Raw genomic sequence first — 27432 nt, 5'->3', positions numbered from 1 at the left:
ACTTCGTAAGGACTGGAAAGAGGATCAGAAGGCATACATATAGACAGAGATTACGCACAGATAAAACTGAAAGAAAGCATTTCATGAAACATTTAACCTTTACTACATGGGAAGCATTCTGATAAATTCAAATTTATTTTTTTCACTGTTAGTTGCAACCTACCAAACTGATTTCATGACCTTTGGTTTGAAAAACGCTATCCTAGATCAACTGGATTACCAACTTTTAAAAGGAATGCTACCACAAGCTTTAGTTCCTACATTTCTCTTTATGCTAACACCACATTAGCAATAAGAGCACTTCAGGTGTTAAAGGTTCAATGAGAAAAAAAGAAAAAGGAGGCAGTCTTACAATGAAAGTGGAGGGCAAATCACTTAAGTTACACACCATGGTTCAAAGACAAAAACAGTGAGAAACAGCTGAGTCTTTACACAGCACATCATAGATAGAAATATTGAACTGCAAAGAACCTGGTCCTCAGTGGGGGACACATCCTACTCAAATTGGGAGGAGCAGTTTATTTTCAGACAAGAACATCATCCTTTGTACCAAACTATTGTTCACCTATAGTTTATGAGCTTAATACATTTGTTTGATTTTAATCTCAAATTTCATTATGACTTTATTCTAAAAAAAGGTATAAAGCTAAAACATGAAACTCTAAGTTTACAAATATTAAAGTCACACTGTAATAAAAATACTTTAAATCAAATTGGCTGGGGAGGTTAGCAATAATTTTTTCCCTTAAAATAGGTATTTTGGGGGGCACCTGGCTGGCTCAGTCGGTTAAGCATTCAACTCGATTTTGGCTCAGGTGGTGAGATTGAGCCCTGCCGTGGGCTCTGTGCTGGGGGTGGAGCCTGCTGGGGATGTTCTCTCCCCCTCTGCCCCTCCCCTGACCCTCCCTCCCTAAAAATAAATAAATAATTAATTAATTAAAAAGAAGAAAAAAGAATCTTAAAAAATAATAATAAAACAGGGATTTTGGGGGATGCCTGGCTGACTTAGTAGTGTGCGACTCTTGATCTCCGGGTCATGAGTTCGAGGCCCCTGCTGGGTGTAAAGATTACTAAAAAAAATAAACTTTAAAAAATAAAATAAAATAAAGTAGGTATTTTTTACTTTTACAACAAAACATGTACTACCTCTGTAATTTAACAAATTTAAAAAAAGAAAATTCTAACACAAAATAATAAATAAAAGGAGTCAGGAGGCCAAAGTGGAGAAACATCAAAATAAAGCAGATTCTTTTTGCTAGTGCCTAGCATCCTCCATAAAACAGCTGTAGTCTTCCCCCCATCCTTAAACACACTGCCATAGAGCCAACATTCACTGAGCAGTTCTTAAGGGCTAGATTCTGTCCCAGAATCCTCTGTTCATACACACCTGAACACTCAATGCTCACAATCCCTTACTGCATCCTGTGTTCACACTCCCTTAAATGCCCTCACCATACCCAGCCTCACCTTCCCACTAAATATAGGGGCTTTATGGTTCGTATTGCATGCCAGCCAGTGTTTGATACATGCCACATTTACTTGGATCCCAGTAATGATGTCATAAAAGTCCAAGAAACTGAGCTTATTAAACTCTCAGAGAACAAACTGGGAGACTGCAATCACTAAATTCAGACCATCAAGTACTGGCCACTTAACATTTCTTATGTGTGGAGCACTTCCTCTTAACCAAGTTCATCAGTAATACCTGTCTACTTTTTTCCTCTCGTCCTTCAAGATTTGATACTTTTTAACTAATGCTAAATTCAACTAATAACATCAGAAAAAAGTTGGATCTTAGCCATAACAGATACCTAGTTTACATAACAATTTCTCCGATAATTATGCACATAGTTTCACAGCAATAATTTCATTTTGATACATTTTCCATTAAAAATTTGAAAATCAGGGGCGCCTGGGTGGCTCAGTTGGTTGGGCGACTGCCTTTGGCTCAGGTCATGATCCTGGAGTCCCGGGATCGAGTCCCATGTCGGGCTCCCTGCTCGGCAGGGAGTCTGCTTCTCTCTCTGACCCTCCCCCCTCTCATGCTCTCTCTCTCTCTCATTCTCTCTCTCAAATAAATAAAATCTTTAAAAAAAAAAAATTTGAAAATCAAAGTATAAGAACACCAAGTAGGAATCAATCTCTAATACAAATTAATTTAATAAAAGAGAAACACAAAATTAAAACACTGCAAACATGTATAAATGACTTTCAGATGGTATAAATCTCCATTATAAACAATCATGTCAGATAATGATTTTGGTTAAACCTTAGAAAATTTAAGGTCCTCTGTGGATACAAAGACATAATAATGTATTTCTCTTTCTAACACTGGAAGCATCCACAGCAGGAGTCATTCTTACTCCCCAACACCAAGATTTGAATGTTTTCTTCAAATCTGCAACATAAACATCTTTCAGTAAATGCTAATATGTTCAAGCATTTTTATTTCATAAGCCAAATTGCTTCAATCACTGTAGTACTGAAGGACATTCTTCCATAAGAAGAATAAATGATAAATGATACCAACTGGTTAGGATTAATTTATAACCAACTATCTAATTATCGTGCAGCTTCAGAAAATTTTAATAGTCAATACTGTATAAAATTAACACATACCATTGGCCATATCATTTGCAACAAATAAATTATAACTACATATCCCTACCTTGCGCTGGCTCTCTACTTCGCTCTTTATCCCCTTCCTTTCTGTTTCTTTCTATTTTTCTTCCCCCTACTCCCAACTATGATATCCATTAAACTCCCTGGTCTTATTCTTTTTCCCATTAGGGGAATTGATATTTTTTTAAAGTTCAATTCTCCTGTCTTAGGTTGTAGACTCACCTCTTCTCTTCTGTCATGCCATTCTTTTGCCCAGAAACCTTACTGACTTCCATTAGGATTCCAGACTCCTTTGCTGGATTTTAGGGTTCTTGACGCCTTCTTCCTCCATTCTCAACTTTAAAGTTCACCTCCAACTAGAAAAGTCTCCCCTCTGTCTTCACACCTCCTCTAATATTTCCAGCCTAAGTGCCTCAGAACTCATCCTGTTTACACACACACACACACACACAGCACATCCTTCCCTCCTCCACTACCAGTACAAAGCCTCCCATCCTGCAAATGTCACCCGTGCAGCCCACCTTTCACAAAGCCTCCCTTGGCTGTGCTAGGCTCAGGAAGCCCTCACATCTCTGATCACAAAATTGAGCATCATCTGCTCTGTTCATCTGATTTGCCTCAAATATCAGTTTCTTTGAGAACTAGTAAACAAAGACTAATTTGGTTTATTGTTTTCTATAGTCTTCCTCTCAACAAGTTTTATAAACATGTAACATTCTCTAAACTAAAGCCATCTTAACTGCAACTAATACAGTGCTTAAAATCATCTCTTTCCCTCTGTTTCTTTCTATATATTCTTACCACAAATGGGAAGGGTAACAAAGTATAGTAAAAATGATTTCCTAAGATCCAAACTGAAGCTTTATAAACACATTTTACATAAATAAAAATAATTAACCTAAGAAAAACTGTTTATCATTATTTAGAAACAATTTTATCTTAGTACCACTTTTGACTAATATGTAGTTATCCGTAATTGCCATAAGATACAAAGTAAGTCAGTCTACCTGGCCATATAAAAACAAATGTGAAGGTCCCAATAGTCTTTAAATGATAACCCACAGAATAGAAAATCCTTTGGAGACCTCTTGTGGCCAAAGAATACAAAAAAACTTAATATTTTAAAATGCATATTCCATAACTCCAAGCCATTCTTCTGCATTTTCTCACACAGCTTTATTATTTCTTAAATATTAATAAAATATTAACCAGCAACTGACAAAAACTACTCTCTTTACCTCCAGATTTACAGCAGAAGAAAAAGAGGGGATGCTAAGTCTGAGACACAAGAATCTACTTATTGTTTAAAACAGATTAAGAATCCATCAAAAATAAAACAACTTTTCTCCTTGAAATTTCAAGGCTATATGGTTTACTCATAGTAAATATGGAACAAAATTTTGTCAAGCTATGTTGTTCATACCTTATTAAAAGCACTTCCTCTCCTCATTGTTGATTTTTTTTCCTTCTCTTTTCTTTTTAAATATGGCTATGATTTGTATCTCAGGCTGATGAAGGGTAAGTTTTATGAATGCTAAAATGGACCCACTAGCATTCACGGGGGAAATCAAGGTAGGACCACACCTTACACAGTAAAAGTACAATAAAGAAAAACAGTTAAACGCTAAAAATTAGATAAAATTTTAAAGAAAATTAAATTGAATAAAATACAGATGATTACTGAAGTAGCTTCAGAATGGGGAAAGATCTAAGTACAAAAATAAAGGAATGCTACAGTAAGCATGGACACTTGTTTGATCCAAAGAGTCTACTAAAAACACATAGAAATCGTGAATTAAAATATAATAAAAAATGTTTCAGGGTGCCTGGGTGGCTCAGTTGGTTAGGTGTCTCCCTTTGGCTCAGGTCATGATCCCGGGGTCCTGGGATCGAGCCCCATGTTCGGCTCCCTGCTCAGCGGGGAGCCTTCTCCCTCTCCCTCTGCCTGCCGCTCCCCCTGCTTGTGCTCTCTCTCTTTTCCTCTGTCAAAAAATAAAATTAAAAAAAAAAAAAGTTTCTTAAAAAGAGTCAAAAAACAACAACAAAAAAAAGAGGAAATCCCCAAGGGCCAAAAAACCCCAAAACAATGGGAGAGACATTTGTTTCAGACAGCTGTAGGTAGGAGATAACACCATAAAGGGCCATGCACAGGGAGCAGAATAAGAAGGAATTCCAGAAGAGAATGGGGCAGAGGCAGTATCTAAAAAGACAATGGCTGACAGGAACAATAACAAAATAATTGATAATAAAGAGAACGATTTCCCCCCACAGAGAGCTTTCTATGCCAGCCACTACTGCAAACATTTTACCTATATTAATCTATTTAATCCTCACAACAATCCTATGAGGTAAGCAGTCTTATTACCCCTATTTTAAAGAAAAGGAAACTGAAGGACAACGTAGTTGAGCACCAAAATCACTAAGGGAAAGAGCCCATTTCCAACCCAACCTCATGTTACAAGAGCCACAATGTTTGACTGCTTGACTTTTGAATCTCTAGCACTCCATTCTGCCCATAAAGGTTAGCTTTAGACACAGAAATGTAGATTAACTTTTGACTTTGCTTAGTCCTGTATGTGAAAAAAACAAAAATTACATGTGCTCAATAAAAATAGGAAAAATTACATACTCTCAGTGCTAAGCAAAGAAATATAAATTAAAACAAGACAAAGGCAGCCATCAAATTTGGAAAAACCCACATATGACACCCAAACTATCTTTAGTATACCAAATGGCTTCTGAATCTCATTTGATGAATAAACATTAAGGACTATCACAGGCAATGCTGTTTGCCAGCAAAAAAATTCATTTTTGGCAGTGTCTTTGTGGAATATTTTCCTATTTAATTTTTGCCTTTATTATTTTGTTAAAAAAAAAAGTGGAAATCAGAAAAACAGAAGTGCTGCTGCTTGAGTTAAGATGGCAGAATAGTAGGGGGACCCTGAACTTGCTTTGTCCCTTGCACACAGCTAAGTCAACATCAGCTCATTCCTAGTTAGAAAACTGATCTGAGGATTAAGAAAACAATCTGCACAATGGGAAGGAGAGGACATGGCAGATGCGAGGTTCTGAGACGTGAACTGGGGGAGAGAAAAGCCGCGGTGCCACTCAGAGAAGAGAGCCCTTTTCACAGAGCAAAATCAGGGAGAGGGAGAGCAGCACGCAGGGTTCACACACAATGCCACAGTGTGGGGATCCCCTGGGTCACACCGGGAGAGAACACGCCCCTTCTTGGAGTACATGTAGAAGAGGCCATTTTGGGGGCGCCTGGGTGGCTCAGTCGGTTAAGCGGCTGCCTTTGGCCCAGGTCATGATCTCCAGGTCCTGGGATCGAGCCCCGCATCGGGCTCCCTGCTCGGCGGGAGTCTGCTTCTCCCTCTGCCTCTGCTCCTGCTCCTGCTCCTGCTGTGTGTGTGTGTGTGTGTGTGTATCTCTCTGTCTCAAATGAAACATAAAATCTTTTTAAATAAATAAATAAATAAAAGAGGACATTTTGCCTCTCCAAGGACAAAAGGCCTGCTGGGCACCACTGAGCAGCCATTCAGCAGCAGGCCATAGAGGCACGTGCAGAGGACACATAGCCTGGTCTCAGCTCTTCATTCTGCTTCATCGTAGACTCCACGCAGCTACCCGGGCATGCAGCCGCTTCTCTGGAACAGAACGGTGACAGGCACAGTGCTGCAAGGCTCTCCTCCAGGGGAGGGGAGTGGGTCCGTGCTTTGCCATCTGAATCCCAGCTGCTGGCCAGAGATAAAACACAGGAGAACTGTGGGGCCGGGTGTGCCGACAGCAGGACACAGACAGGCTGAGAGCAGGGCTCTGAGGAAAGCCTGGGACACAGGAGGGGAGATCATTCACTTTTCTGGGAGGACCTCCTGAACAGCAGTGCCTGCGAGTTCCCTTTCCCGGGGACAAGAGGGCAGGGTTATGCCATCTTCCACTCTCCCCTGCCTGCCCTACCCCCCGCCCCAAACCAGCACTGTCGAACTTAAGAGAGACACAGTGCCTCCGGTGGAAGCTGGAGTCACTTACACCAAGTCCTGCCCCTCTGTTCCAGAAGGTCTGACCGTGAGCCAGTGCCGCAGGCCTCTCCCTGAGAAGACCAACACAGGCCCCCTGCATGTAGCAAGTCTACCGATCACAGAGTGCTCCAAAGAGTCAGCTTCAGTTCTGGTGGAAATAGGACCAGGCTTTTATTTTTTTTTCTTTGGAATGAGGCTTATAGTTTTTTGTGTGTTGGTTGGTTGGTTTCCTTTTCTTATTGTTTGGATCATGCTTTTTTCTTTTTTTTCTATTTTCCTTCTTTCTTTTTCTTTAGAATCAGGCTTACGGTTTTTTGTTTGTCTGTTTGCTTTTATGTTCCTTTTCCTTTTCTTGGATCAGGCTTTTTTTCTTTTTTTCTTTTTTTAAATCAGGTTTATGTTAACAAAGAAATTAAAGCACACCTAGTTAAAGGTCCAAACACTCCCACTGCAAGCAAGGAAGAACTCTGTAGAGGACTGACCTGTAACAAAGAGCAACCAAAACACAACAGCAGACTGCACACAGCATACACCAGAAACACTTCCCGAAGTGCCAGGCCCCAGACAGTGTAGGACCCCTTCTTAATGTAGTATTATTCTCAGGAGCAGGAAACATAACAAACTTTCATAAAACGCAAAAGACAGAAGCCCAGACATAAGGACAAGACAGAGAAATTCTCCCCAAAAGAAAGATCAAGAAGAAATCACAGCCAGAAATTTCCTCAAAACAGAGATAAGCAATATATCTGAACAAGAATTTAGAACAACAGTCAGAAGAATACTAGCTGGGCTAGTATTCTAAAAGACATAAAAACTAGTCAGGTTGAAATAAAAAATGCTATAACTGAGATGCAAAACTGACTGGATGTAATCAAAATGATGGAAGAAGCAAAGGGCAGAACAGGTGATACAGAAGATAAAATAATGGAAAATAATGAAGCCAAAAAGAAGAGAGAAAGAAAACTATTAGATCACAAATACAGACTTAGGGAACTCAGCAGTTCCACAAAGCACAATAATATCTGCATCACAGGAGTCCCAGAAGAGCGGGGAAAAGGAGGTAGGTTTATTTGAACAAATTACAGCTGAGAACTTCCATAATCTAGGGAAGGAAACAGGCAATCAAGTCCAAGGGGCATAAAGAACTTCCCTCAAAATCAACAAAAACAGGTCAACACCAAGACCTATTATAGTGAAACTTGCAAAATACAAAGATAAAAAGAGAATTCTGTAAGCAGCTAGAGACAAAAGGTCCACAGCCTACAAGGATAGACACATAAGGTTATCAGCAGACCTGTCCACAGAAACTTGGCAGGCCAGAAGAGAATGGCATGAAACATTCAACGTGCTGAATGGGAAAAGTATGCAGCCAAGAATACTTTTATCCAGCAAGGCTGTCATTCTGAATAGAAAGAGAGATAAAGAGTTTCCAAGACAAGCAAAAACCAAAGTTCATGAACACTAAACCAGCCCTACAAGAAATATTTGACCCTTTGAGCAGGAAAAGGACCAAAACCAACAAAGAATAGAAAGGAACAGAGACAATCTACAGGAACAGTGACTTTACAGGTAATACAATGGCACTAAATTTGTATCTATCAATAATTGCTCTGAATGTAAATGGACTAAATGCTCCAATCAAAAAAGACATAGGGTATCACAATGGATTAAAAAAACAAGACCCAAGGGGCGCTTGGGTGGCTCAGTTGGTTAAGCAACTGCCTTCAGCTCAGGTCATGATCCTGGAGTCCCGGGATCGAGTCCCACATCGGGCTCCCTGCTCAGCGGAGGGGTCTGCTTCTCCCTCTGATCCTCTTCCCTCTCGTGCTCTCGGTCTCTCATTTTCTCAAAAAAAAAAAAAAAAAAAAAAATTCTTTAAAAAAAAAAACAAAAACAAGACCCAGGGCACCTGGGTGGCTCAGTTGTTAAGCGTCTGCCTTCAGCTCAGGTCATGATCCCACAGTCCTGGGATAGAGCCCCACATCGGGCTCCCTGCTCAGAGGGAAGCCTGCTTCTCCCTCTCCCACTCCCCCTACTTGTGTTCCCTCTTTCGCTGTCTCTCTCTCTGTCAAATAAATAAATAAAAATAAAATTAAAATTAAAAAATAAAAATAAAAAAACAAGACACATCAATATGCTGCTTACAAGAGACTCATTCTAGACCCAAAGAAAAATGGAACTGTTGATTCAACTGACTGACTTTAGTCACAGTTATACCTAAGTCAAGTGAATATACACACAGTTATAAAGAAAAATGAAAACCAGACACAAAATATTGGAAATAGTTTTAGAAGACTATCTTAAAAATTTTTTTAGATTTTATTAATTTTTTTAGGTCTTCAAGAGCAGCACCCCTTATTAGTCTACTGTCTCACTTTTAATTATTCAAGTTTTAACGCACTGTCAGAAGAGGATAATAAAATAAGGGGACTTGATGCAGAATTTTTCATCTATCCAATTAGCAGAAATTGTTTAAGTGATCCAATGTTAGCAAGGTTCAAGCAACTCTCTTACTATTCAGTAGTGGTAGAAGTACAAACAGATATGACCATTCTAGCAAGAAACCAAGAGCTTCATAAAATATTTATACCCTGGGACCCAGTAATCCACTTTTAGGAATTTAGCTTAAGGAAATAATCAGAAATGCACACAAATATTTCTATGCATGGGTATTTATCACAGCAATATTTGTAAAACTGAAAAGTGAATGCAACATAACAAAAGGGGAATGGATAAATTATCCATTTACATGACTGAGTGGTATGTAGTCATTTTGTTTTCACTGACTACCTACTGAAATATTAGTAGATGAAGTGATGTCCTCTAGAATTTGCTTCAAATAAATAATTCAAGAAGAGAGGGAGTAGGGATATTGATGAAATGAAATCAGCTGAGTTGAGCAATGCTGAAGCTGCTTGATGGATTCATGGGTGTTCACTGCATTATTCTGTATAATCTTGTATATGTTTGAAATTTTCCACAATAAAATAAAATCTTCCACAAAAAAGTATGGGAAATTTTAGGTAAAAAAACAGGACACAAACTGATTTTGCAACATGAATCCAAGTTTCTAAAACAAAAAAGGTGATATACATGCATAGAAACAACACACCAAAACATTTAAGAGTAATTATTTCTGTGTTATAGGATTTGACTTATTTTTAGTTCTTCATTTTTTTTTTGGTAACTCCCAGTTTTTCCTAAATGATCAAGAATTAGTAGTATAACCAAAAATATACATTATGAAAGCTACTTAGAAAGAAGTTCAATCCAAATGAGAACAGAACACTCTAAACTTGCAGAATAAAAAAATACATGGAACTTCACTAAATCAATTAGTATGACTTTCTAATTGATCTGTCAACCTACTAAATAACAATCTTTAGGGACTCTCTTGCCTAGTCTAAAGTCCAAATTCCTCAACATATAATCCTCTCCATTGGAGCCCCAGCCCGCCTTTCCAGTGTCTTTTCTCTTCCGACACTCCTCCAGGTAGCAGGATGGAATGGTCCCAACAAGGTACCTTCATGTTTGTCCCTTAATATATCAGGCTTTGTGAATCCAGTTAGGTAGTACACATCTGCATCTCTTGCTGGATTATAAAGCCTGCCAGACATAGACCACAACTACCTCCTCTCCTTCTGTATACCACAGTGCCTAGCATACTGCCTCATCAATAAGAAGTATGACCTTAGATCGAATAAATAAAAGTCCTAGACAGAGTCACAAATTAAAACTTGCAGCACAGATAAAGCATTTTCAAATTTATTTAACCTTTATAAGAAATGAACTCTAAATTACCTCCAGAAACTGAAGATTAATTACCAAATAATATGAAACCCCTTTAAAAATCCTACATTACGGTGATATTAGGGGTAATTTTAGTTTTCTTTTTTGACATTTCCACGACTCCTGTTAAAATATTTTTGTAAGTAAAAACTTTTCAACAACCTTAATAAGTTGCATAAGTACCAGTTTGGGAATCAAATCTGAGTTTCAAAATCAGTGTTCTTTTCTGTGATGTGCCATCTTACCGAGCAGCTGTGGCTCTGTGGACAAGCGTCTCTGTTTGCTCTGACAAGTGGGAGGGAAGCAGCAGCTCCACCGGCTGCAGGCGCAGTATCCGAGTTTCTAGCTCCGAACGGGAAGCAGAGTCCTGGAAACTATCAAACACCACCTCACCTGTGGCAGGCTGTACTCCCTAAAAACAAAAACACTACGTCACAGACAAAATAGTTTTCCCAATTATAACCTTGACACATTATAAACAAACATGGGAATGTGGTAAAGAGGATACACTCTTTAGTATGTAGTCCATTTCTAAAGTGTTTGGAAACCTGTGTACTTTCCAAGATTCTTAGGTAGGAAGTCAGACTCACCAATATCTAAGCTATGCTAGATGGGATTTTTAGAGACACTCTAAGTCTTGGATCCAACAAAACTGACAGAATGACTCTGACAAGTCCCAAAACCCTCAGTTCCTTCTTCGTGAAGTGGGAATAAATCAGCCTACTTTAATCTTCAGATTACTGCAAGGGTCAAATTATAAAACAAATGTGCATGCTTTGTAAAGTACACAGTACTGTACAATTAGCAGCTGTCATCACTAAAAGTAATATGTTCCTAGTAACGTGGCCATCAGAGTAGTAGTAAATTTCTACTTCATTATATAAAATCAATAAAAGTATAATTTTTGCAAAAAAAAAAAAAAAACGAGCAACAAAAAGCACAAATACAACAAACTGAATGAATCTCAACTAGAGAATCTATCCAGGGAAATAACCATGAAAACTAAAAGCTACCCCCTATCATCCTAAGCCATAGCAAAGGTAAGCTGGAAAAAATCATGGTTTGGGAGAGGCGGTAAGTAATCTACGCACGGCTGCAGGGTGATAAAGTGGTGGAGCCAAGGGTCATGTGGCCTCACTCCATAGGCCACGCTCTCGTCCACTGCTGATGCTTAAGAAATTCATGGCACTAGTTACAGACGCACAGACGGCATTAGCTACACTCATCCCTACACTCAAACACTCCCGACACCAAGTCAACTGACACAGCCTCTTGGGAAAACAGCATGGTATTTTCTCGACAAGTCGTGAGCATCCAGTATCACAACTCAGCAAATCCTCCCCGAGGTATATACTGAGAGGTATGTATACCACAAGGCATGCACAAAAAGGTTTCTAACAGCATTCTCTGCACAACCAAAATTTAACAAGAACCCACATGTCTACTAATAGAAGAATGAATAAAGTGTAAATCATAAAATGAAATACAACACAGCAATGACAATGAAAACACAACTACAGTAACACAGGTAAATAAATCTCATATACAAATAGTAGTTTGTAAACAAAAGGAGCAAGATCCAAAAAGATACAATATATTTACATTTGTATATAGTTTAAGGTGGAAAACTGGAACTAAAAGCAAGGAAATTATTATCATAAAAGTCTGGATTACAATTACCTCTGCTGAAGGGAGGGGGCCTTTCTCTATGCAATATTCTATTTCCTGACCTAGGTGGTTGTCTCACATTACTATAATTACTGCAATTATGCACTCTGTTTTATCAATTTTTTTCTTTTGAATATTTTATAATTTTTTGAAGGCCCTCATTTTTGGCTCAAGGAACTTCCTTAATTCTAGCCGAGAGACCTTCTCTAGTACCCAGATAGCTGGACTATAAGTATATTAGTATACTTAAGTAAATTTATCTCCCAATCTACAAACCAAACATTTACAAAAGCTAGCTACGGAAGTTCAGGTTAACAAATTTATCAGCCTAATTCCCCTTTGCCTTTTTTAAATCAGAGAAATGGTCTATAACACCCACAACATCTATTACGATGCGATATGTGACACTAAGAACCCCAAAGTTAGTCTGTATAAAACTGTGCACCACCTAGAGTGAAGGTCAAGGGCATAATTGCAGCAGTACTATCAACACTAAAACCTTTGATATGACACTGCCACTATCTAGAAGATAACTCCTACGGAGTGACAGAGAACTCGTGACACTCATTACAACAGGGAAAAACCCGGCAAGAATAGTACTGAGGGGAAAAAAAGAAGAGATCCATCGCAGCCACACTGAGTTTGAGGAGTGAGGACAAATTCTAAGTGCCGTGCCCAGCAAAAAGTTGGGTGCAGGAGGCTGGCTCTCTGGAGAGAGGTGCAGCCTGGGCCCACAGCTTTGGATGTCATCAGCCCAAAAGCGGTCACTGAGGTCAAGGATGGGACCCAGGAAAACACGTGAGAGGAATTTCTCATTTTCATACACAATGATTAACCCTGGCAGCAAGCACTAAGTGCTAAGGAGGAACTGTATATGATCAGCTCTGTTCTTTAGACTGAATTTAGGGTAAATATAAAGTAGCACGTTACACATGTTAAAGCTTAAAGACAAATAACCTTACTATTTGTAAATAGACCCAATTTGCCTGTGGCTAGACAAAAAGGACTTCTCAAGGATAAAAAAAAAAAAACAAAACCATTCACCCAACAGTAATGCTAGCTCCCTGAGACAAAGGTCTATTGGCTAAGCAAATGTCAAGTTAGCACAAACTTATCCAACCAGAATTAGGTATTAAAAAGTACTCTGGAGACATCTGGGTTGTAAGAATTTTTGTTGATATTGCAGCTGATTGCAAGTTAGAAAAAACAAAGAGAATGAGTTACTACTTAGGCAAGGAATCCTACTTTGGCTTCACCTACAACAGAACAAGGGAGTCTAATAGTTCTGAAGGGCACTAAAAAATTTGAGGTTTTGAGCAGAGTTCAGGTAGATCTGTAAATGGGCAAATTTATTCACAAATTGCTAGACGGCAGAATCAATAAAACTACGATTCACAAATTGTATTTCTCTAGAAGAATGACTATTAAGTATTCCTAATGTCATTAAATATAGAGTTTTGTATTTGCCAAGTATCATTTCCCCCTAACTATTCTCTCTCCTCCAAATCTATATACAACAATCCCATCATCATGTGTTTAACTTCAAATTCCTAGAGGAAATTTGCAAAACCCTTTACTATCTGTGCATGTGTTGGCTTAGTGTTTTCTTCTGCTGTTTCTTATCCATACCCATGCTTATCATTGGGTCCATCTTGAACCCAAACTCACGGAGCACATGGACAGAAACTACCTGGATGTCTCCATAGCACAGCGTGCCAAGTAGCCATATGAGAAAATCTTAACTAGTGATTTAACATACAAAATTATAAGGAAAAATGTTTTTCTAGTACAATTACTTGAGGGCACATTTCATCAGATAGTCTTATTGTAAACCATACATGAGTACTCACAGAGATACATACCATGAACATCTATCATTCGTCTTTACCTACAATGCACTTACCACGATTCCAAAGAAAATGTTCCCCTTTTTTTTGTCCTTAACATTTTCCTTATTTTCACAGATACACAAAAGAAAGCTGGTAGAAGTATCAGTCATTATGTCATCAACATTTACAGCATCATCCAGCTTGACTAAAGGGTTCACATGTAATAATCATTAAAGAAAATTATATGCTACATTCCCATTAACATTAACGGCTTTCTCCTTTAAAATAATGCTTCATTTTCCCAGACATTTTTGCTCTGGGCAAAATCTTCCATACAGCCTTCATTCTTCTGATTTACTCTGATCATAGTTACATGCCTTATCTTCCCTAAGATAGGAGGCTTGTAAGGACAGACAATTATTATCTTCTCACTTCCCAAAGGGCCTAGGAGAGTACCCTTGTGGAAGCTCAAATATTAATCTGCTTCTTTACTTGGATAATGCTAAGACTTGAATCCTTAACAATCCCACAATGCTTAATTCCACAAGTCAAAGCATGAATACACTAAAATAGTGTAAATTATTTTCCTCCTTTAAGGTGCCTAAAGCTCTGAGAAAAAGCACAAGAATTTTTAAAAGACATGAAAAAAGAAAACCAAGGAAGAAAACATACACATGATACGTGTATCCAAGGATGTATACGTAGTGAGTCCATTAATTAAATTCTCAGAGATAAATGCTGATTTGGGACATTTTCAGAAGTCAATCCGAAAACAACCAACTTAGGCATCAGCAGGTAAGAGCTATAGCAATGGCAAAAGAGAAGCAGGGAGGTGTACCATTTTAGGAGGAGGCTTCAAGTTCAGGCAAAAGCAGCAATAAAATTACAAGGTTCCTACAGGCCGATCAGCTTAGAACAGCAGAGAACTATTAATGGTTTGGGGTCTACTCTGTGTAATAGATGTTTCTATTCATGATATTATTGGAACAAAACGGTCTTCATAATTTGGGTAGAAGCTAAGCAGGTCTCTAAATAAGCAGGTTTGTAATAAACCATAAAAAGAAATACTGCTTTCACACAGTATCTTTTAAGACCTTATCGCTGCAGGGGTGCCTGGGTGGCTCAGTCGTTAAGTGTCTGCCTTCGGCTCAGGTCATGATCCCAGGGTCCTGGGATTGAGCCCCGCATCGGGCTCCCTGCACCGTGGGAAGCCTGCTTCTCCCTCTCCCACTCCCCCTGCTTGTGTCCCCTCTCTCACTGTGTCTCTGTCAAATAAATAAATAAAATCTTAAAAAAAAAATAAAAAATAAATAAAACAAAGCCTTTGTAACATTTACGAGAAAAATTCCTATTCAAAAAGGATATCTTCTCCAATAAGTGTAGATTTTGTATAAAGAGCAGTCAATTTCCGGGAAAACAGTGAACTTCTGTTGTCCCCGACAGCCTTTAATGCTGCAGTTTCTGTCTGCTTCACGACTCCCACCTTCAACAAAAATAAATACTGAATATCAAACATGAGGGAAATTGTTTTAAAGAAACACATTTGAAAACTTTAAAAGGTTAATTCTGAAACATATAAAATAAACACATTTGTCCACAATGTCCAGATGTAGGGCTTAAGTAATAAGCACCACAAAGAGCTTGCAAGTGTGGATAAATCACTAAGAAACAGTATCACAGACTTTTTTTTTTTTAATTTACCTTAAAATTCTAGTACATTAAAAACTCATGAAGATATAATGCTAATAATTGTGACACACTTGCATTTCCCAAAGGCCAAATTCCAATTACAACCTACCACCTTACAGAACATGTTTTCACTCTCTGAAGGGAACCCAATCCCGTTTGCACAAGTCAAAGCCAAAGCTGACCTTATATCCCTTTGCCACAAGGCGGCGCACGTGAACAAACAGTCTGTGAGTAGGTATGCTTGCTGTCATAAAGTTGTGATCTAAATGGCAATAAATATTGAGCTCCTGGGCTGCAATCTAAAAAATTTAAAAAGAGAGTTATCAATAAATTTCTCTTTCAAGAGTCCCTGTGTGGTGTTTGCTCACTTTGCTAAAAATCCATCAAGGTATACACTTGGCATTAGTGCACTTCTCCACCTGTGTGGTATTATCAATAAAAAGCTTAAAAGACATTTCCCATATAGAAGCCTATGGTTTAATCTATTTTTGGCAGTTCCCACGGCCTAACCTCAGGGCCAACATCTGTATCTATAAACGACATGGAAAAATATGACAGGTCTTCTATGCCCCTAGATCTATCAAAACCTTACTTCCCTGCATAAGGACTATTCAGTGCACAGAGTGTGAGACTGTAAGAGTAAGAATTTGCAACAAAGCACGTGCAAATACTGAAAATGAGGAGATACTACCATACATAAATTCTGAAGCTACCTGGACAGAGGATATCTTTGAGGAAGTGAGAAGAGAACCCCCTGGTCTGGTTAGCTAATGCACGATGCATAAATGATAGGAATGCAGAACCAGGCAACACCACCTGACTCCCCGCTACCTTCTGGAAAGCTCGATGGCTCAGATATTGCCCACTGAAGTCATGGAACTCTCATTCCAACATTCTCACTCCCTCACCCCACCCATCTCTGGACTGTATTAGTTCCTCACTGCAGGGCCAGAAGACATTAGCCTTTAACTTACCACTCGACCTGGAGAGAAGGGGAGAGAATGACATTTTCTTTCACCCCTTTACCTATACGATGCCAACTATGTATCTGTTCCTGTCTTCAGGAAACACGCGGACTCTGCTTCAAAGCCTAACTTCGTAACACCAAACACAACACGATGCCACCTATACTAAAGATCACCACTTCCATGCCCCAACAGGATTTTAAAAACTGGAAGAAAAGTTGGTTAAGTCTTTACTTCCTATCCATGAGGTAGATGTTAGCTGTGCCACCCCATCACGCTCCGATGATGTCTGACATCTGATGACATAGACTAAAATTGTGGAATTATCACAATCATGCATGACTTCAACAGCATCAGCGATGCGTTCCCTACACTTGCCCACTAAATGCTCAAATTCACTTCTAACCTTAACTTCTGCCTACATCAAATACCTCAAAATTAAATACAAACAGAGCAAGATGACTGACATACAAAGAGACTGTAGGACTTCAAACGCCTTCTGCAGGTGCCTGGCAGTTAATGTGCTCTTCCACTGAGACGTAACTACCTTCCAGGCCATCAAAATTTATAAATTCAGAGTAAACGGGCCATCTGAATATTTTTTCTTGCTTGAGTCTTCATCAGGAAACATCAATACTCACATGATTATGGTTCATTCACTATCTGATTCATCCAATCACCTTGCAGTGGATGAAAGGTCCTGGACAAGCTCATGGAGAAAAGGCATGACATTCCAAAAGGGGTCCCTCACTCCTCCCCCACTGGTCTAGCACCCCCCAAGTTCGCCTGTGTTTATTTGTAGTTTTTACTTTAAATGACAGCATTTTAAAAAGCAACTGATCACACTGGTCCTCTTATAAAGTCAGAAAATGAAACGAAAATATCGGAAAATATTTCAGGCTGGACAAGAAAAACATGAAACGGTATTTGAAAAAATAACTTACCTCTGCATCTTCCCCAAAGAATCTATACTTATATCCACATTCCACACACAAAATTGCATCTTTCTGCTGCTGCTTCAATTCTATGTATTGTAATTCTAAAGGTGTGTAGATGCTTTTGGTCCGTTTGTTAGATGGCTTAGGATCAGAAGTTTTTTGTAAATTGTCATCACCCATGTGTGATGATCCAAAGGGACTGAGATCAGAAAGTGTCTTATCCTGGCAACCAAAAGATTTTTATAGTTTAGAAAGTACTAACCATAATAATAGTTTTCAGAAAGAGAGAGAAGGCAAACTTGGCACAAACCTAACAATTGGTGAATCTAAGTGAAAGTTTACAGGAATACACAGTATATTCAGGTAAACTTTTTTGCAGGTTTGAAATTTTTTTCAGAGTAAAAGACTAAAAAAAAAACAAAACAAAGAGCCAAACTAAACTACTGTATAATTATTTAAACAAATTTTAAAAGCCTAAACATTTTAGTTTTATACACCTCTTTTTAAATTCTATTTCATTAAATCTATTGTAATTAACATTTTTCTTTTCCATATTTATTCCTAGATGTGTAAGGCACAAAGAGTGAGCAGGCATGAATGTCTCTCTCTCAACAGTAGGTAAGACCACTTTCAATAAGTATGCCATCAGCTAAAGCTACACTTAATGTTTCAAATTTCCAAGCACAGTCTAAAAGATAGTACATTCCATGGGGCGCCTGGGTGGCTCAGTCGTTAAGCGTCTGCCTTCGGCTCAGGTCATGATCCCAGGATCCTGGGATCGAGCCCCGCATCGGGCTCCCTGCTCTGTGGGAAGCCCTGCTTCTCCCTTTCCCACTCCCCCTGCTTGTGTTCCCTCTCTCGCTGTGTCTCTCTCTGTCAAATAAATAAATAAAATTTAAAAAAATAAATAAATAAATAAAAGATAGTACATTCCACAAATCTTGATTACAAGAAAGAAGCATGATTTTTTTTGGTAAAGAGATATGACACAGAGCTTTTGAAAAGTATAAAGCACAAGGTCACATTTCAACATTAGTATTCTTGCTAGCCTTCCCTTCATATGTGAAAACCATAACTAATTCCAGTTTAGAGCTTAGGGCAAATTCCTTGCTTGTGAGACTTATTTATACAAAAGGTAAAATGAGACAAATTTGTAGGATAAATCTGACTTCTAGCTAACTGTCACTGTGTCACTGCCATCATCTAAAAATTTATCGGCTATGCCTGGAATTAAAAATATGGCCTAAAAGGGGTGCCTGGGTGGCTTAGTTGGTTAAGCATCTGCCATCAGCTCAGGTCATGATCCCAGGGTCCTGGGATCGAGCCTGAGTGGGCTCCCTGCTCCAAGGGGAGTCTGCTCCTCCCTCTCCCTCAGCCTCCCCCCACCCCCGTCCACTTGTGCTCTCTGGCTCTCTCTCTCTGTCAAATAAATAAATAAAATCTTTAAAAAAATACATATATATGACCTAAAGGACTAGTGATCAGGGGCGTCTGGCTGGCTCGGTCAGAAAACCATGCAACTCTTGGTCTCGTAGTGGTGGGTTCAAACCCCACGTTGGGTGTAGAGATTACTAAAAAAATAAATAAATAATCTTTAAAAGACTAATGATCAGGGGCACCTGGGTGGTTCAGTCGGTTAAGTGTTTGACTCTTGATTTCAGCTCAGGTCATGATCTCAGGGTCCTGGGATGGAGCCCTGCATCGGGCTCTGGTCTCTACACTCAGCAGGAAGTCTGCTTGAGATTCTCGCTTTCCCTCTTCCTCTGTCCCTCCCCCACTCAAATAAATAAATCTTTAAAAAAAAGACCAGTGATCAGCAGAGGAAGAGAAGAGAAAAAGAGAAATGTCCTATAGGGCCAAGGGAGAGGACCCTGATCCAAGAGAAAGCCCAGCAACATGTACTTTACAGTTGCATTTAAAAATTTGGCTTAGGGGCACCTGGGTGGCTCAGTCGTTAAGTGTCTGCCTTCGGCTCAGGTCATGAGCCCAGGGTCCTGGGATGGAGCCCCATATCTGCCTCCCTGCTCAGCGGGAAGCCTGTTTCTCCCTCTACCACTCCCCCTGCTTGTGTTCCCTCTCTCACTCTGTGTGTGTGTGTGTGTCTCTCTCTCTGTCAAATAAATAAATAAAATCTTAAAAAAATAAAAAATTTTTAAAAATTAAAAAAAAAAATAAAAATTTGGCTTAGCTGAAATAGGAGGTAGAAATGTAAATTATCTGAATAGTGCAGCCCAGCAAATCTCCAAATATCAGCAATGAGATGGTGAGGTGTGGGAAGGTGTGGCAACGGAAGGGTAAGTCAATGTATCAGATGAGAGAATGCATTTGCTTTTAACTTTGATGGATTCTCTCATTTGTTTCCATGCCTTTTATGTAAAATCCAGGAATACCATATACTTGAAGAAAATATATTTCCTAGAAAAAAAAAGTTCTTACTTTATGCTTTATTCACATATGGAATGAGAACAGGCATGCAGAAAAAAACTTTTATACTAATAAGTCAATCTGAATACTTGAGTATTAAGCAACTTTTTTTTTTTTTTTTTTTTTTTTTTTTTTACCATTTGGGTGGAAATACTTCTCAGAATGTTAAAATGGGAATTTCAAAACCTATCAAGACTTACAGGGTTGTTGACTCCCACACTAATGGTCCCAGACCCTAGACCCTGGCCATTTAACTTCACTTAGTAGCTTTTACCATTTGTCTGTGTCCTTCCATGCCATCAGTCAGCTATCTCCTGTAATGACGTCCATGTACTACACTTCTAGGTGTCCCTTCTAACTGGTGACTTCTAATGTGCTGTGAATCAGAAATACCAAGGTGGTCATTATATGTATAAAGTAATGGTAAACAAGCTCTCATGAAGCCCTACGGTAAACTCTCCAATTAATAAAGTGAGCTTTAATAGACAAATGTTTTGATATCGATATTTTTATGACCACTACCCTCAAGTGAACTGCTCCTAAGTATTTAAAGAGATTAAAAATAAAAACAAAAACACCTTTTTTCCTGATGACCTACGATAAGTCAATAGATCTCAGCTTGGATGAGGGAGGAGTTCGTGAACCTGGATTTTGTGGGAAGGAGTGTAAACTTCTGAAAATTACATTAAAAAATTGTGTTGGTGTGAGTATTTTTATGAGTAAAAAATCCATTGCTTTCAGTCCATAGCTTTTTCAAAATCCACAGCTTTTCATTTAAATGACTCAAAAAAAAAAAAAAACTAATTTCTCTAATTCAATGGCTCTCAACCATGGTTACACATTAAAATGAGAGCTTTTAAACAATATTCATACTCCGTTCTTAGCGAAAACCAGTATGATTCTGAAGGTTTTTGTTATCAGCATTTTTTTAAGTTCTCCAGGTGATTCTAATTTAAAGCTGGCCTGCGAACCACTGTTCTGAATTGCAGATGTTAATGACAGAGCAAAAGTTAAATTCCTTGATTTTGCAATGCTGAAAAACATTAATATATCATATAACAGTGGAAGTAAAGAGCCATATATGTTTGCTTTGCCTTTGAATTTACTTTATATCACCAAGTTTTCAACTAAAAACCTCAAACCCCACATATATTGCCTATGGTTTTCCATCATGGTAACTATAAGGAGGATTATAAAACTTGTGCTTGTATTCATTAGTAAGAATCCCCCCAAACCAAGGATTTTTAACCCAGGCTGTACATCAGAATCACCCAGGAGCTTTTTTTTGGTTCTGTTTTAATACAAACCAACTCTTCCTTCCTTAATACATAGTAAATCACAATCTCCATGGATTTAAAAAATAAATAAGCTAAAATGCAAAAGCTCCCACAGCTAATTTGGATGATTAGCCGAGTTTGGGAACCACTGCCTTGTGTGAACCCACAGAACCTACTGGCACCTCAAAACCTATTGATTTGTGTAACTGGATATTCATCTACAAAACACATACCTTTTGACTAATATGAGATTTGGAATCTTCACAAGAAACTGCCTTCTTTGCACGTAGATGATTGATATCGTCAAAATCAGTACATTTTGGCAGAATTGCAAATCTCTCCTGAAGAGGCTCTGTCTGAACTCTATGTTGAGGAGGGGCAGAATCGCAGCAGAATTTTTTCAATTTTTCCAGAGACTTTAAAACATTCTTGGTCCTCAGACATTTCTTTGGCTCTTAGTTAGCAAATCAGAAGAAAATATGACAATAGTATTTTGTTCTCATTATGTCAATTCATAACCAATGTAGGATTTTTAAAGAGGGAGCTTCTCACTAAAGCAATGAATCTACCTACAATGTGATAAGGAAATAAAGAAACATTTGGGTTTAGGGTAAAGAGAGCATACTGAAACATACATGTAATTTCACTTGGTCCTGAAACCCCATTACAAACTACAGTAGGGTTTTTCTTTTTTTTCTTTTCTTTTTTCTTTTTTTTTTTTTAGGACATAAGGACAGAGAGAAAAGGGGAAATGACAGGTGCAAATAAAAAATCTGAAACTAGAAGAAAAAATAGATGAATAACCAATTTAGCACACCTGAAAGCTAAATCCTAAACCAGTAGTGAAGAAAACCAAGAACCAATACCACTGGGGTGTCTGGGTGGCTCAGTCGTTAAGCATCTGCCTTCAGCTCAGGTCGTGATCTCAGGGTCCTGGGATGGAGCCCTGCATCAGGCTCCCTGCTCGGCAGAGTCTGCTTCTCCCTCTCTCTCTGACCCTTCTCCCTGCTTGTTCGTTCTCTCTCTCTCAAATAAATTAAAAAAAAAAAAGTATACTGTAAGTGTGTATATTATACAAGAACTTCCCTCCTACAGATATTAAAAAACTTTCCTGGGATGGGGGTGGTTTACAAGTCTTGGGGTCGTACTCATAAAAATCTGAATTTATTTATACATCATTACGATAGTGCTCGCTTCAGTAGCACATATACTATAAGCATTAAGATAATGAAGATTTGTATTTATCAAAATACTCCTGAGATAGAGTTCTATACTATGTTTATCTGTAATTCAAATAAGAATATTAACAACATAAAAAGTCGACTCTGAATTTTGACCCATGTAGGAGATTTTATTTATCAAAGAAGGCCAGATATATATATCCCATCCTGTTTGCTCTTCCTACAATGTAATGCTGACACTGGCGCTGAGAGGTAGGATAGACGGTCCCTCTTCTTGAACAAAGGCAGGCCTTTGTAACTAACTCATCCAACAGCATAAGGCATGTTAACTTCTGAAGCTAGCTCTTAAAACTCAATACAGCTTCTGTCTGACTCTCAGGGTGCTCATCCCTGGAGACTCAAGCTATAAGGAAACTCAAACTAGCTCACAGAGAAAGACCAGTGGTGTGCTGGATGAAGCCACCATGATACTGGCTTATTAGAGCCAACTGTTAAACCTTCAAGAATTTTGTAAGCCAGCTGTCAAACACAGCCATGATTACAAATTAGATTACGTAAACTTACAATTAAATAAATTGTATTAAAAACAAAGGTAATAAATACTCAAACCTCATCATTTTTTAAAACTGTTGCTACACTTTACTTATCTACGTTCCTTTTTTTATTATCTATGTTCTAAAGGTTATTAATGTCCATTTTTTCCATGTGGTAGAAATACTATATAATAACATGCTACTGCTACTATGTATTCCTTCCCAACTCTAGAAAAATCAAACTTTAGGAACAGAACTACTCTAAACCATCTCTTCCAAAATTTAAAGACAATCCTTAAAAAGATCAAATTGATCCACAAAGAATTTAACTGTGTGCCAGAACAAAGTCCAACATTCTTTAAAGAAACACAAAACCAGGGTGCCTGGGTGGCTCAGTTGGTTAAGCGACTGCCTTCGGCTCAGGTCATGATCCTGGAGTCCCGGGATCGAGTCCCGCATCGGGCTCCCTGCTCGGCAGGGAGTCTGCTTCTCCCTCTGACCCTCCTCCCTCTCATGCTCTCTGTCTCTCATTCTCTCTCTCTCAAATAAATAAATAAAATCTTAAAAAAAAAAAAAAGAAACACAAAACCCAACACATGATTAACACAGAATTCAAAGTGTCTATGACCCAAACAATTACTTACTAGACATAAAAAAGGCAGGAAATAACAGTCAAGGGATACAGACCCAGGAAAGACAGAGATTACAGAATTACCAGCTATGGACATGAAAACATATTATAAAAATGTTCCACATAATCAAAAAGGTAAAGAAAAACACAAAGAGAAGCAAAGGGAAGATTTGGATTTTGGGTTTTGTTTGTTTCTGGTAACAGCTTTACTGAGATGTAATTCACGTAGAGAAAAAGGTGGTTTCTTTTAAAAGAACAAAGTAGAACTTCTAAAGATGAAACGTACAGTATCTGAGATGAACATTTTACTGAATTAGATTTATGGCAAATTAGACACCACAGAAGAAAAGGTTACCAAATTTGAAAATGTAGCAGGAGAACTGATCCAAAATGAAGCACAAGGAGAAATAAGACTGGAAAACAAACGAAGGGGCTGGACTGACAGATGCTCTTTTCCCTTTTTCCTGAGCACCATTTTTTAACAAGTCACAAAAACTCTTATTTCAAAACATTCTAAATCAATTGCCTTGTTAACAACAGAAAAGGGTATTATCAGATTTATCGTTCTCTTTAAGTATACATCTCCATTTCTATACTTATTTCATACAAGGCTTTCATGTTGACCCTAAATCCAAACCTTACCTTTTGAGGAAGGATAGATATCTTACATGCTTGATTCACTGAATTGAGACTTTTTTTTTTGCTTTCCTTTTATCTCAATCTCTGCCTAATTTTCTGGGGATCACGAAGAAAGAGGCATTTTCTGTTATCCCTTATAACAAATTCTCCGAGGCCAAGAACTAAAGAAATAATGCTCAACCATCTATAAATCCAACACTACCTCTAGAAGTCCACAAGCTCAGGAATGGTGGTTTTACCCAAAGACTTTTAGCATACAGAAAGAGCACTTCCATGCTAAAAAAGGACAAGGTAGATTTACATGTCCTGACATTGAAAATTGTTCAAAACGTTAAGTGGAAAATGATAGTTGCAAGTTAGTACATATAGTATAATACAACTTATAAAATACAGTTGACCCTTAAACAACATGGTTTAACTATGCGGGTCCACTTGGGGATTTTTTTCCTATAAATACAGTATGCTACTGTAAATGTATTTTCTCTTCCTTATGATTTTAACATTTTCTTTCCTCTAGCTTACTTTGTTGTAAAAATATAGTATATAATATATATAACCTACAAAATATATGTTAATCAACTGTTTATGTTATCAGTATGGTTTCCTATCAACAATATGCTATTAGTAGTTAAGTTTTGGGAGAGTCAGAAAGTTCTACATGGATTTTCAACGGTGCAAGGCATCAGTACCCCTCCCCCCATGTTGTTCAAGGGCCAACTCTATTATTACTAAGTAATTTGTGGGTCTTTGTGTGTGTGTATATGTATATATACATACATATACACACATACAGCTGTGTATAGAGAAACCTGGAAAAACATTCATTAGCCCCCCTAAAATTACCAGGTCTCACTAAAAGGGAAGGATTATGGGGTCTTTTGTTGTCTACCTTCTATATTTCTGTATCGTTTGAGATTTTTATAACAAGAATGTTTTACTTTTATAATCAGGACAAAAATTAGCCAGGAGGAATAAAAGAGAAAATGGGAAGAACTACAGCCAAATTGCAGAACTCCAGTTCTACCTCCACACCCCCAAAGCCCTATTCACACCACAATTTATGGAGGGGCCACTCTACTAGAGCACAATGAAGACCTTTGTCCATAAAGGAAAAAATCGTGCAACTCTCCAATAACCTCCCCTGCTCTCTGGAGAATACAGCATCAGTACCACGACTAGTGAGAACGAACAATCATCGCCCTAGGACTCACCAGCATTCCCAAACATCATTGAATCACTTCTTCCTTCCTTTTCTTGGACTTTCTTTGCTTTCTTTTTAACAGGCCCATCACTCTCCAGTGGTCTCTTTTTACTGCTGCCAATTTCTGCAACCTATATTAGAAAATGATGTGTTATCTCTAATCTCAAAACTTGATGTATGTGAAATAATTTAAACCGTACTTCTGACTAACAAGGTCCTTGCCATCCACTTTTTGGAATCATCTACCTTCAGCCCTGGAAAGAACTATAGGTAAACTCTCCTTATTGTCATGAAAGACAGTGTGGAGACTGGAGGTCATGAGCCTCAGCACTTCAAGCCCTGCTAGCATTAATCAGAACCAAGGCTGACACCTTTCTTTACTCAATCAGCCTTCACCTATCTCAGATTCTAAAACCTGAGTCATCCTACTTACCTATGTCAAATAAAATACTTAAAAAAAAATATATCCATCTTAGGAAAGGTGAAATTAGATACATAATAAAAGAACATTACCATTTTTGAAATGTTAATGTTAATTGTAATTTAACTGTTTCATGTTCAAACTTGGCTTATGTTCACAACCGAAGATACCATAAGATTATAAACTATGTACTGGCAGGAAACCTGTCAAAAATTAAGTCCTTCACAAAATACCCTCTAAATGGTAGGTGTAAAATAAAATCTTGGTCAATTCATGAAATGTAGACTATCATCAAAAATCCAAAACAGGGGCGCCTGGGTGGTTTGGTCCATTGAGTGTCTGCCTTCAGCCCAAGTCATGATCCCAGGGTCCTGGGACAGAGTCCCATATCAGGCTCCCTGCTTGGTGGGGAGTCTGCTTCTCCCTCTACCCCTCCCCCCTGCTTGTGTGCTCTCACACGTGTGTTCTCTCTCAAATAAATAAAATATTTTTAAAAAATCAAAAACAAGAGAGGAGAAATTACTCTATGGAAGAAATATAAATGAAGGGAACAAGACTTTGAAGTAGCTAAGCTGTCATCCATATTAAAACAGGGAGGGTGGCTAACAGTCAGTCTGCAATCTCTTTCCACATCCTGGGTTTTTTGTTTTTTTTTTTTAAGATTTTAGTTATTTGTCAGAGAGAGAGAGCACAAGCAGGGGGAGCGGCAGGCAGAGGGAGCAGCAGACTCCCCGCTGAGCAAGGAGCCCGATGCGGGACTCGATCCCAGGACCCTGGGATCATGACCTGAGCCGAAGGCAGTCGCTTAACCGACTAAGCCACACAGGAGTCCCATCACATCCTCAGTTTAAAAAATACTGTTCCAGGGAGCCCCAGTGAGGGCTCAACCTTAGACTTTCCCTGGTGGCAGTGTCCCTGGTAAAAACAAAACAAACTACTTATTTTACTCAGTTGAACGGTGGCAAGCAACAGGAAGGATTCAATGACTAACCATTCATATCTGCACCACCTTAAACTTAATCCAGCCAAACTGTGTATCAAACTTTACAATCTTAGCTACAAGAAGTGTAGTCACTGAGGAACTGCACATTATGACTGTTCCTACCCTAGTAGCTTGAAATACTGCGCACCGCTGTTGCATGCTTAAAAACTAGAGACTTAAGGTCAATTTTCTTTTTCCAGTCACCTAACCCAGTATATCAAATACGGTAAATAAAACTCTTCAACCTTCAATCCCGATTTAAAAAAAAGGGGGGGGCGGGGACGTAGAATGGAGGTTAAAAGATGTATACTTTGCCCACAAGCCCCTACGCTCATCAAAATGGAAGTCAGGAGACCTGAGTTCCTGTTTCGGGTCTGCCATTAAGAACCTGAGTGACCTTGGCCTCAAGTCTATCACTCCAAGTGGAAACTACAAACCTTGAACCGCGCCGAGGATGGAGGCCGGCCTGACTTTTCCCGCCTTCTCCTTTCTGAGCCCCGCCCCTATCTCTTCTGGCCGGCTCATCTCGCGGATTCTCGCGCACTGTCCCCGCCTCCTCCTGCTCCACCCACAAGCACCGTCCCCGCCCCCGCCCATCTTGCCCCGCCCCATCTCCCCGCT

General features: G+C 38.7%; 1 protein-coding gene across 3 annotated transcripts in view; it reads right to left on the bottom strand.

Annotated features, from left to right (window-relative positions):
- MSH3 (mutS homolog 3) overlaps positions 1-27432 on the bottom strand; it is a 185146-nt gene that overhangs the window by 157361 nt on the left and 353 nt on the right. For 2 of the 3 annotated variants that reach the window (XM_035014749.1, XM_035014750.1), the window contains exons 2-8: positions 25419-25539; positions 21457-21677; positions 17529-17744; positions 15802-15918; positions 15296-15413; positions 14005-14150; positions 10679-10845 (exon numbers count right to left, since the gene is read on the bottom strand). In XM_035014749.1, the coding sequence (XP_034870640.1) occupies positions 10679-10845; positions 14005-14150; positions 15296-15413; positions 15802-15918; positions 17529-17744; positions 21457-21677; positions 25419-25539 (1106 nt within the window). The remainder of the gene's footprint in view (positions 1-10678; positions 10846-14004; positions 14151-15295; positions 15414-15801; positions 15919-17528; positions 17745-21456; positions 21678-25418; positions 25540-27432) is intronic. The other variant, XM_035014751.1, reaches the window with a different exon arrangement.

This window comes from Mirounga leonina, unplaced genomic scaffold, assembly GCF_011800145.1.
Source record: "Mirounga leonina isolate KUSES-001 unplaced genomic scaffold, KU_Mleo_1.0 Mir_168, whole genome shotgun sequence".
NCBI classification, from domain to species: Eukaryota; Metazoa; Chordata; class Mammalia; order Carnivora; family Phocidae; genus Mirounga; species Mirounga leonina.
The sequence above is the reverse complement of the archived record's forward strand: the minus strand, read 5'-3'. Positions and strand labels throughout refer to the sequence as shown.